Source organism: Engraulis encrasicolus, chromosome 3 (assembly GCF_034702125.1).
Source record: "Engraulis encrasicolus isolate BLACKSEA-1 chromosome 3, IST_EnEncr_1.0, whole genome shotgun sequence".
NCBI lineage: Eukaryota > Metazoa > Chordata > Actinopteri > Clupeiformes > Engraulidae > Engraulis > Engraulis encrasicolus.
In genome coordinates, this window is record NC_085859.1 from 33,697,779 (window position 1) to 33,710,141 (window position 12,363).

The following is a 12,363-nucleotide window of genomic DNA, read 5'->3' on the forward strand; positions in this document are numbered from 1 at the left end:
AGATAAAAATTAAAAATGAATTCCCCTGTGATGTCAGACAAGTTCCGTTTTGAAGCAGTTTTAGTCAGAAATCATTGGCCCATTGGTATGGGGGCACTGTGGCGCAGCACGCTAAGCCCCCCCACATATGGGCTTGCAATGCCCATGGCAATACGTGTCCAAGTCAGGGCTGAGTCCTTTGCCAGCCCTGCCCCATCTCTCCCCCACTCTCTTCCTGTCATACTCTCTACTGTCCTATAATCAATAAAAACACAAAAACCCTGAAAAATATGTATGCCTTTTTGTTTACACACCACTGGATAAAACGTTTTATACCTGCTTTGAATGCATTGAAGTGTTTAGTGTCTCAATGTGTCTGACGTCATGTAAACAAGGCCCATTTTCTCATTATGTGCTGCTCACTTCTGCGTTCCCATGGTGGTCAGGGTCTAGTGGGTAGGGAGTTGGTTTTGGGATGGGGAGTTTTGCAAGTTAGATCCTGATATCAGTACGAAAAAATGTGGATGGAGGAGTGAATTACCAGCACTGTCCACCACCACCCTTACAGTATCTCTCTCGTCGTGGTTAAGGTGCCCTAGTGGCAAGTGTAACAGATGCCAACTAGCAGTTACACGGTTTGTAACTCTCCCACCCGAGTCCTCATGCAGGTGTAGTAGCATTATTAGTAGAATTATCGGCCTTGACCTTTACCTCCCTTGCCGAACTGGAGCGTTGATAGAAAGGTTGTAACCTCGAACCCCGAGTGGCGGTCTGCGCAGGAAGATCTCAGTTACACAAGGGCTTCTAACTCTTACAATCTTCTGGATGAAGAGCATCAGCTTCATGCAATATTCAGATTCTGAGGGCTGTAGTAGGCGATAGAGCAGTTGGCGGCTTACTTTCTAAACAGAGATAAAAAAAATTAAATGATGTACTGTTACGAGCCACTTTTGTCCACAAGTTTACCGCTGTCCACAAAATGTCTGGCACCTTTATTGGCAATCTGGTGATGGCTCTTGCGATTTTGTCCTTGCGGTGACTAATTTATGGTGGTTGTGTGCAGGACGCTGGATATGCCGTCCAGCTGGAGAGGGAAGAGATCCAGAGAGTCATCAGCTCCTGTAACGACTTTGCCGAAGCCGAGAAGAAAAGTACGTCATTAAACTTTACAGCACACTGTGGAGTGATTCAGTTAACTATACCCTCCTGCCATTGCTTCTGTGTGTGACTTTTAAAATAAACTTCGGGAGCAGTTGGTAAAGTATAATGTTTTCTCTGTGGGTATTGTACTTGAAGTTGATTAAGTTGATTAAGTTGAGTCTTTGTGAGTATGGGTGTTTGTGTTTATTTCTTGGGACTCTTTTCCAAAATGAAATTAGGACCCTCTCAAAAAAGCAGATGTTCATCTCTAAGGCTTATTCTCTAATGAAGAATTTGAATGTGTGTACTGGCACTACACTGCTGCTGCATGCAAGTACTGATTGCATGTGAAAGTTGTCTCAAGTGAGCTTTTACATACTATGTGTGGCTGCAGAGCTTGAGGTCATTGATGCCATCAATGCTGCCATCCGTCTGGGGAATGCGGAGGTGACGGTGGAGCTGCTGATGAAGCCCGAGGCCCAGCTTCCCATCGTCTACCAGAGCGCCTCCAAGCTCTACCAGAACGAGCTCTTCAGCCTGCAGATCCAGGGCAACAGGGTAGGCATTTGAACATGAGCACTCACGAACGCAGGCACGCACACACACACACACACACACACACACACACACACACACACACACACACACACACACACACACACACACACACACACACACACACACATGCTCTCGCTCTCGCTCTCGCTCTCGCTCTCGCTCTCTCTCTCTCTCTCTCTCTCTCTCTCTCTCTCTCTCTCTCTCTCTCTCTCTCTCTCTCTCTCTCTCTCTCTCTCACACACACACTCACACATCTACATGTACAGGACCTCAAATTGGGGTGTAATCCCTGTTGTAGCATTTACTATGTTTTGATTTGGTACGGCATGAAAATCATTGACAGTGAATCACTGACACCATTGATCAGTGAATCATTGACACCATTGTTGTCAAGTATTTCAATATGATATTTACATATCATTTATGTACTACTTTTCATTGCTTTCAGGACACGGCTGACCTGAGTCACGAGGAGCTGTGTGTTGCCGTGGAGATGCTGTCTGCGGTGTCGGTCCTGAACGAGGTCCTGGACACCAAGGACCCGGTGGCCGTCACCGAGCTGCTGTGCGACTCCCCCCTGGGCTTCAGCAACATGGACCACGAGAACATGCAGAGGTGGGGCCCAGCCCAGAGAGGAGCTAGCCTGATTATCATCGACTTTCAAATCTCTTCCAGACTTAGTCTGACCAAGAGCATAATAACAATTGCCAAACAGCATGGTTGACCCACCTCCCTTGGTTTGCTAATGGTTGTTTGCTTCCCGACAAAGTGTGAGGAGTTCCAGATTTTCAGAGAGCTCAGAAAGTACTTGCATTGCCCTTGACCTGACTAGTAGCAATGCTGAAAGTGTTAGGTCACTTGGAGGGCACGGCCTGCAGAGGAGCCAGCACTCACTGGCCACTTCTTTTAAAAGTTACATAGATGTCTGTATAGTTTTTATTTAAAAAATACCTTCTGCACCTGCAATCGTATATTGTACCTCTTTTATCTTATCCACCGTGCCAGTGTTGGTTTTGCCCCTATATGGAAAAGACACATGATGGACCAAAACAATTTCCACAGATTCTACAACTGTGACATTGTGGTTCACTCTGCTTCAGTCTAGGGCTGGGCAGTTCACTTCAGTGTTCATGAAACAGTTGGGAATAAGTCATTGCCATGATTTGTTTTCTAATCTTCTGTACATTCAAGGATTTATAGCATACCTTTGTACTTTGCCCTGCATTGGGCACAAATCACATGGATTATATAGTTTGGAATATATGCTGTGTACATTCATATGTTCTGTACTGTACCACCATTGTGGTGCAAGTGAATGTTATGTTGGGTCATAGTCATCGCAGCCAGATTCACTGTGATGGAGCAACCAGTATTTTTTTACAGCCTTTGGTGCATTAGGATACACAGCGAAGACCAAAGCAGCAATAATTATATTATTCATGTCAAACTTTGTTCAGGTATTGATTATTGAATTGCCTTTGGACCCACTCTACTAGCAATTCTTAATAGGAGTCTTCATACCATGCACAATGCCAAAAGAAATGTGCTCCCTCCAAGATCATTAAATACAGTGTAGACACTATGTTGCTGTGGTGGTAATCAGATTCTCTTTCTTTTTTGTGCCAAAGTTGTCTCTCATGTCCTAAGCCCTCTGCTGTTTCTAGACAGTAATTACCCAAATAAGGATGAAAGATAAGAAAATATGTTTTTCGTGGTGTTTGGAGCGTAGTCATCGCAGCCAGCCAGCCAGCCAGTGAATCAGCCTAATAATGACAGCATTTCAGCTCAGTTCTGCTGAGTCACTAGCAGCTATTGTTTGCTGCAGACTGGAGCATAATAGCCTTGGTCACATTCACCACGGTGCTTTGGACACAGCTTCAGTATGTTGCTGCAATGAATGCTTTAACGTTATGTGAAGCCAGACAACTACTATATAATGATATAAGATATTTTCTGCTTTTATACATGATGTACTGTACTGTACATGCATGCAGGTCTCACTTCCTGTCAGCTATCATTCAACATGTAATGATACTATTCTTGACGCTTAAACTTTACTTTATTATACTGTTTGGGGCAAACAGTAGTTCCTAAAGGTTGGCATGTGCAAATAGAGTGCAAACTTCATTGCATGTGATAAACTCACATTGCAGCAGATCTACTAACCAGACACAATGAAGATGGTGCCCCTTGCTGTGATAATGGAAAGTGAAAAGTAATGTCCTGGCATGCATTCTCTCTGCTTATTTCAACTATGGTGGTTTGATCTCATCTGAATATGATTGGCAGTTTCAGTGGAATAAATGTGTCCAGTGCTGGAACAAATATCTGCCTGGACTTTCCTTAGGTCTAGCCAAGAAAATGAAGCGTTCTATTTGTTTTGCAGTGGTGGCTTAGGTGGTAGAGGAGCCAGAAGCTTGCAGGTTTGAGCCTTGCTCTGCCTGACCCTATCGATGTGTCCTTGAACAAGATACTTAACCCCAAATTGCTCCTGGTGGCAGGGTGGTTCCCTGTATGGCAGCCACTGCCACCGGTGTGTGAATGTGAGTGTGAATGTGAGGCATACAATGTGAAGCGCTTTGAGTGCTTTGAGTGATCAAAGGAGTGGAAAGGCGCTATACGAATGCAGTCCATTTACCATTTACTATTTTGCATGTTGTGTATTTTATGTGCTTCCTTTTGTGTTCTCAGGTACGCAGACACGCTGATCAGCCTGAGAATGGAGGCCTTAGCGCAGGGCCAAGAGTTCCTCAGCTGGAACGACGTGCAGAAGTGCATCGACACGGTTAACCAGCAGGTTAACGAGGAGCACGAACGTAAGGCTCTCCCTATCTTTATCATAAGCAAGTGGTCTGAATGACGCTCAGACGAACTGATAAATGGATAGCTGTGGCTCTGACTAGGGCTTGATATTATGACGCTTGTCCGATATCAGTGATTTATCTAAATGTTTTGAGCTGTGTAAAATCTTGTGACCAGTACCTTGAAAAAACACTGTTGTGTGTTAGTTTCTCCTTCGCAAGCGAGATGGTAATTGATCATTTGACGCACCAAAAAATGGCTTTCTGTTGCATGTAATGGATTTGAGATTTGTAAGGTGAAGCAGTTTTTTATGTGTTCAGTTAGACATTGTTAGGGTTATGTAATGAGCAGAAAGGGATGTGTGTCTTGTTTTGTGTGTTTCGCAGGAGTCATAGCAATAGCAGAGATCAATGAAGCCCTAAACTCGGGTGACGTGGAGAAGACTCTGGCTGCTCTGCTGCTTCCCACCGCTAAACTACAGGGCGTCAACCCAGACACAGCCAAACACTATCACGACGTACTGCTGCACACCAAGGAACTCGTATGCAAGGTAGCACAATATCCTCAAAGTTGCCAAAAAAACATACTTGTGCGACTTACAGTACTTTGGGGAGATGAGAATTTAGCCTTCTGCACCCTATCAGAACATACTCTATTTTAGTTTGGGTTAACACATACTGTAGCATGTAAGGTTTCATTGTTGTTGTTTTGATAGAATTGTTTTCTTAGTAGTCAGTGGTCCTGTTGTTGTTTTCTTTGCTAAATAATATGGTTCATAAGATGGGGATACCTGGGGTAACTTCTTGAGAACTGCTGCTGGGTAGCAGCATGGCCAGTGCCCAATATTCTGATTGTAATATACAAACAAGTTGTATAGTAATGATTTCTGTCCCCAAACCGTTTAAAAGTTCCCTGTTTCCCTTGATCATATTTTGATGATAGCTTTCTGACACTGTGACACTGTTCAATTCTTAAATTCATATTTTATTTTATATAAATACATAACAACATAAATAGGCTACAAATATTTACACACACACACACACACACACACACACACACACACACACACACACACACACACACACACACACACACACACACACACACACACACACACACACACACACACACACAGTTGAATGCTCACACACACGGTATACACACGTAAGCGCGCACACACACACACACACACACACACACACACACACACACACACACACACACACACACACACACACACACACACACACACACACACACACACACACACACACACACACACACACACTATAAAAGACAGCTCACTACAGGAGATTGACATATTTACAATAGTAATGTACACCTATTCATTACATTTAAAGAGCCAGATGAGAACACTCACCCTAAGGTACTAGCTGGACAGCTAATTACAGTTCAAGGAATGTTGACAGAAGGATTTAAGGCTGAGAGCCTTACACTGTGTGCTTGCTTAAACCTGTCTCTTCATAAAAGTACCGAGCCACGCTGTCCTCTGGCAGTATATCGCTATGCTGAGTTGGATGAACTATTTTATCAAGCCCAAACAGAAGCAGTCATTTTGTTCTTGACGTCGTCTGTACTTGTTTGTTGTGTGGCTTGTTTTGGTTTCCTACAATAGCCAAGAACACGGGGTTCCACAGCCCAGACGCATGTTGTCCAAGACAAGTGGTCATGTTGGCCCACCCACTGCATCCGCACTTGAAAGCCAAACATTAGAACTAATGTCCCTGAGGGTAATCTTCCCCCACCAAGGGTCACACAAAGACGGCCAACTCGGCGGGCTTCTTCCTGAAGCTGACAAAGTGCAGGCTGGAGTTGGTGGTCCGGGACAGGACGTAGGAGAGCACGGGGTCCAGGCAGCTGTGGAAGCAGCACAGGCAGACGCAGACGTTGAAGAGGGCGTAGAAGTGGTCCTGCTGGGTGGTGTAGAGCTTGATGTAGTGCAGGAGGTGCACCACGGCGCTGGGCGTGAAGCTCAGAACAAAGATGACAAAGATGATGCTGCTGGCGCGCACGTACAGCGACCAGTCGCAGCTGGAGCGGCCCAAGTGGTGCACAATCGACCCGTAGGAGAACGCCACGACCACGGCGGGCAGCGCCATGCCCAGCACGATCATGCCTAGCCGGTAGGGCACCAGGAAGGCGTAGGCCTCCTCGTCGTAGGGCAGCACGTCGTGGCAGGTGGTGATGCCCAGCTGGGGCAGCCGGTAGGTGTGGCGCACCAGCAGCTCGGGCACCATGGCGAAGCCGCACGCCAGCCACATGGCGACGACGGCCACCAGGGTGCAGCAGCGCTTGGGCAGCGCCTTGTAGAGGAAGGGCCTCGCCACCGCCAGGTAGCGCATCACACTGATGGACATGAGCGCCAGCACCGAGCAGTACACGTTGCCATAGAAGCAGGCGGTGGTGACGCGGCAGGCCACCTCGCCGAACACCCAGTTGTTGCCCAGGAAGTGGTAGTGCACGCGCAGAGTCAGCGTCAGCAGCAGGAGCAGGTCTGAGGCGGCCAGGCTGAGGTAGAGCACCGCGCCAGAGCAGGTCTTGGTGCGCCCGCTCAGGCACGCCAAGATAAACATGTTACAAGGGATGCCCACCGCCATGGCCAGCAGATAGGCTGCAGGAAGCAGCCTGGTGCTCACCATGCCCGTCAGGTAGTCCTTGGCATGCTGGTACTCCACCTCCAGCTCCGGTGCTTGGCTGGCATTGCTGCCCCCCGTGCAGTTGTTGTTGTTGTGGTGCCCACTGGAGCCGGAGGTCATCCTGCGCCCATTGAAGGTTCTCGGGTGGAGGGGGCAGTTGCTGGAGTTGGTCTTGGCATTTCGCTGCCGCTGTTTGTCTAATGTTGGTGTTATGTCAGGGCAGATGTTACAGAGGGGGAGAAGAGAAGGGAATAGAATTGGGACATTCCTGTGGTTAGTAGAGCATTCATGCAGGCATGTCTAAACTTAGACAGACTGTAAATTAAATTAGCCCCGCTTTGACCGGTCATATTGACAGAAGAACAGACACCATTGCTGGGATGTGATGAAGACAACACGTGTTTCGTTATGTAAGAAGGAATAAGACCCTGGGGGGTACATCCAATTCAATAGGGCATACTTAATAATAATAATAATAATAATAGTCATAATAATAATAATAATAATAATAATAATAATAATAATAGCTTTAACTTTTTTCATATATTGTTGTTTATTTATACTGTAATTTAATTGTTCCATGCAAGTAGTACAATATTTAGGATCAATACATTATCCTGCTATCCAGTCTTATTACTATATTTAATCACAGAATTTGTTTTAAGAGATGTGCTTGTTTCTTCAGAATCACAGTATGTTTTTGCTTAACCTGTATATGCGTACAGAAATATATATTTAAATTTAGAACTGTTTTGTACTATAATCAAAAGTGCAGTCATGCTATACAATATATCTAAAAATGCTAATAAATCCCAACAAAACCAAAATATACCCCACATACACAAACATAGATTTTGTTAAAAGAAAACGAAACAATTTTTATAGCTCACACATGAATGTACGAGAAAAAGACATTTCTTACCTTTATCTTGAATAGAGAGCGTCGGTAACACAAGCGCTATCAGAAGAACCAGCAGTGATTTCCTCATATCTTTTTCTCTTGAGGTAATGTTATCTTCCAGACTTAGTTTGCTTTACATCCTCATTTCCCCCGTCTTTTTGAAATATCCTCTCAGGTCGTCCTAGTACTGTCGCGTAATGTTTTTGTGAGCGCTTTTCTCTCCCTGCTCTCTCTCTCTCTCCCACCTTTTGTGACACTCCAATAGCTCTCCGCTGCTCTCTCTCTCTCTCTCTCTCTCTCTCTCTCTCTCTCTCTCTCTCTCTCTCTCTCTCTCTCTCTCTCTCTCTCTCTCCCACCTTTTGTGACACTCCAATAGCTCTCCGCTGCTCTCTCGGTTGAGAGAGCAACAGATGGCTAGCACAAAAGCTCACACACAGTCCGTCCGTCCGTCCGCCCGCTCACTAACTCACTCGCACAGCTCTTTGGCTCTGGTTTCCTGTATAGACTTGTGGAGGCTGGGAGAGACTGAATTCCACACGGCCGCGTCAGGATCGTTTCAGTTATGTTTACGGCCAAGGGCGGGGGCTCGTGTTCAGATTAGATCTGTCACTCGAGAAGCTTCGCTGCTCTCCAGGTTATGACGTGGTTTTGTTATATTTATGTATGTCACCCACCCCTGTCACGTCATCAGTTCCTGTCACCTTTGACTTCATTTTTTCTGCATACATCCACCTACATGTGCCTCACACTGAGCCATAGTTTTGTACCTTGGGATTATCTCTCCATCTGGTCAGAGTATACATACAGTATACTGTATGGTGCATAGGTTAACAGTTTGTGTGTAAGGATACTCTACTGTCCACCTAAAGGTTGGGCAATACTGTACAGAAATGCCACATAATACATGCACTTTTATTGTATTCATAAACATGCATCGTAACGTAGATCATAAGCCTACAACTTTTACACAGACAGTTCTCCACAAATTACAAACAACTCTTCTGTATAGTACATGTCATTTTTACATGGATTAGTTTCGACTGTTTTCAACTGCATCTTAAGTTTGTTATTGTTTGAGCGTGTGTTTTGTTTGGGTATGTGCATTGTGTCAATGAACGGAAACTGTGACAGCACCAAGATAGCTCCCATTGTAAACTCCTGTGGTTCTGTGTGATGTCTGCTTCCTTTCCAGAGGAAATGCTCCAGATTTGTAGTTTTTTCCTTTTATCTAAAACAACCCTCCTTATCTGGGGTAAAGTTCAAGTTGAGCAGATAACAAATTATTTTCCATCACAGCTAACTAGCTTTTTGTGTCAGTGTTATTTATACTAATGTCAAGTGTTTCCTTCTGTTAATACTGCTCCAGGTCTTTCAACTTGAGGAGGATCATACGGTACATATTATTGTCGTTTGCTCTTAAGCCCTGTACACACTAAGGCGGATACATATGAAAAAACATAGATGCTGTTTGAGTGAAACGGCTGAAATTGAGAAATATGAAAACGCCAGCTTCGCTAATAGCGGAAACATTCTGAAAATGATCTAAAATCTATAGTCTGGATGCAGATCACCTTAACTGCGGATGTGCGTATTTATATCTACCCGGCTTAATGTGTACATGGCCTTGATAGCTGTAGTTCCCGTCCCAAAAAATCGCCATTCCCATTTACCCAATCAAATCATGCCCCTTTAACTGTGTCATTAGTGTGCCATTAGTCCCGTTCTCTTCCTGTAGTGACCATGGGTTGCAAGTGCTTGACCAATACTTGAGCTGTGATGATGATTATGTATTGTTATAAAAGTGTGTCTGTGTCCCTGTGTCCCTGTGTGTGTGTGTGTGTGTGTGTGTGTGTGTGTGTGTGTGTGTGTGTGTGTGTGTGTGTGTGTGTGTGTGTGTGTGTGTGTGTGTGTGTGTGTGTGTGTGTGTGTGTGTGTGTGTGTGTGTGTGTGTGTGTGTGTGTGCGCCGTGCGTGCGTACGTGCGTACGTGCGTGCGTGCGTGCGTCGTGCGTGTTTTGTGTGTGTGCGCGTGTCCTGTCTTAGAACTCAGGGGATGAGTCGGCTGTGCTGTGGCTGGACCAGATTCAGGAGGCCATACACACAGCCAACCAGGAGGAGGAGGAAGCCCACCGATGTACGTAAACAATCTTTTACTGCTTTACTAAATGCTTGCAGGATGTTTTCCCCAAGATTTTATTTGGGACTTCTTATGCCTTTTATATTTAGGATAGGGCGGCTGTCACGTAGTGTGACAGGAAATGAATAGTAGAGAGAGATTGGGGGAGGATCAGGAAATGGCCTCAGGCCGGAATGCCATGTCCAAGGCTGTATTATGCAGGATTTGTTGTTAATCCCACTTTGTAATTCCAGTTTATATTACATTACACCACATTGCATTATATTACATTTGTCAAAGGCTATAGAGGGACTTACAAATGATGGCAAATTTGGCCTAAACCATATCTGGTGTATCATACATTTCACAACAATCAGTTGAATATCTCGAATAATATGGTGAACACAGTGTACTAGCCTGATAAACCAGCCTAAATGTGAGACTGGATACGTAATTTAGTCTGGCCCCGATGAACGATACAGCCAAAGATTGTTGATGAGAACAACCTGTTGTTTTTCAAACCGTGACTGTGCCTATAGGCCGGCGGTCTGACCAGTCAGCAATCTTTCTCGTTGATGTGCTTTCCCAACGTTGCGAGCTTCGTCGTCACTCCCTCAAAACCCCGCCCGCTTTGATTCAAAACAAATTCAAAACAAATCTCTGCGTTGTGATTAATCTTCCAGACTCGGGGCAATGTTGTGTTCAAAATGTTCCACCAATCCGAAGTTAGACCACTCGCATCTGAAAAATGTCGGCGTCCAGCGGGTGCCGCTGGTTTACTAGGCTAACAGTGTACGGTACATTTCATTGGAAAAACTGTGATCCTTATTTAGCATGGCAGCTAGTAACACAATAAATTCAGATTTGAATTTCAAAGCCAAATGCTAGTCAAAAAACGTGAAATAGAAACACAGGGGCAGAAACAGGAAAACATGGTGTTGCTATTGCAAAACAGGTCATGAGTAAGATAGAAGGAGGACACATTTCTCCTATCAGTTAGATATTTCCAAACATGCTGAAGTGGAAAGGTTGCAGACTCCTGGGGTCAACATTTCAATAAATGTGATAGATGTTCAGCACCACCAGTGTGCAGTGCACATTCCACACCAGTGTATCACCACCCACTCTAACTTCTGGATTTCACAACAAAATCTAGGGAATATTCTGCCCCTGCCTAAAAGCCATCTGTGGACGATTTGTCGGCCTCCACATTTGCGTAAAGCCATCCCCATACATGAATTTACAGCCCATGATGTATATATGATAAGCTACTTTGGGAAGGCAAAGAGTCATGGAAGAGTAACAACCATACCCCAGAGGACAAGCAGTGCACGGACAGGCCAATTTGCATTGTGTACTTCTTAACCATATAGGTTTATTTTAAAGTACTGTTTTCCCCTGAAACATAGTGCTGCTGAGATATCGTTTTGCTCCAATCACTGCCATGTTTGCTCCCACCACCATAGATACAGTAGTAGTAAGGCCAGACACTTAGCATGATGTGTAAGTATGTATTCTACTTAAAAAAAACACCAACCCTACTTTGTATCTGCACTTATTGTTCTGTTTATTTCCTTTGCTAGTGCTGTTGGCTGTGATTATGTCCTTGACTGTAAGTCGCTTTGGTTAAAAAGCATCTGCCAAATGCAATGTAAAACTTTTAACTCGATAACTTTTCAGTGGGAGCGCCAAATCTATAGTGGGTTCAATAACTGATTTAATTTTGAAAGCCTCAAAGGGTCTGGTCAAGATGCCAGTAGCTTTATTTACTAACTTGAGTTGTCCTGGGTTTCAGGGATATACTGTACCTCTGCTGGTTGAAAGTGACTGCATAGGTCTTCCGTAGTTGGAAAGAAGCTAAGAACTGAGAGTGCGAGAGTATGAGAGTGAGAGAGAGTGAGAGAGAGAGCGGATGCTTGAATCCCCACTAGCGTAGCTAACTGGCTGTGTTGTGCTGTGTGTGTTCTCAGTGGCGGAGGCTGTGGCAGACATCAACCTGAGTGTGTCTGAGGGTGAGACCCAGAGCACGCTGCAGGCCCTGCAGGTCCCCTGTGTAGCGCTGCGGGGGGTGCTGCCCGAATGTGGAGAAGACTACCAGGCAGAGCTGGCCAAGCAACAGGCTCTCAATGCTGCTGAAGGTAACACGGCATTAGCTGCACAATACCGACACACTGAACCTATATACTTTCCGTCTTTATATCATCTGAT

At 45.0% G+C, this 12,363-nt stretch overlaps 2 protein-coding genes across 2 annotated transcripts in view; one reads left to right on the forward strand and one right to left on the reverse strand.

Annotated features, from left to right (window-relative positions):
* iqgap2 (IQ motif containing GTPase activating protein 2) overlaps positions 1-12,363 on the forward strand; it is a 99,911-nt gene that overhangs the window by 46,213 nt on the left and 41,335 nt on the right. Inside the window, exons 11-17 of the mRNA XM_063195250.1 lie at positions 1,043-1,130; positions 1,514-1,677; positions 2,126-2,292; positions 4,369-4,493; positions 4,866-5,029; positions 10,083-10,173; positions 12,126-12,293. Coding sequence (XP_063051320.1) covers positions 1,043-1,130; positions 1,514-1,677; positions 2,126-2,292; positions 4,369-4,493; positions 4,866-5,029; positions 10,083-10,173; positions 12,126-12,293 — 967 coding nt within the window. The remainder of the gene's footprint in view (positions 1-1,042; positions 1,131-1,513; positions 1,678-2,125; positions 2,293-4,368; positions 4,494-4,865; positions 5,030-10,082; positions 10,174-12,125; positions 12,294-12,363) is intronic.
* Positions 5,713-8,316, reverse strand: f2rl2 (coagulation factor II (thrombin) receptor-like 2). The gene is made up of 2 exons (XM_063195251.1): positions 8,062-8,316; positions 5,713-7,336 (listed from the first exon to the last, which is right to left on the reverse strand). The coding sequence occupies exons 1-2, from the start codon at positions 8,126-8,128 to the stop codon at positions 6,255-6,257; spliced, it is 1,149 nt and encodes a 382-aa protein (XP_063051321.1). The 5' UTR covers positions 8,129-8,316; the 3' UTR covers positions 5,713-6,254.

Excerpts from the sequence above, each read along its gene's own strand:
- f2rl2 (XM_063195251.1), bottom strand. The coding sequence starts at position 8,128 with ATGAGGAAATCACTGCTGGTTCTTCTGATAGCGCTTGTGTTACCGACG. Across the intron at positions 7,337-8,061 it reads GCTCTCTATTCAAGATAAAG|ACAAACAGCGGCAGCGAAAT; the intron begins GTAAGAAATGTC and ends CACCAACATTAG.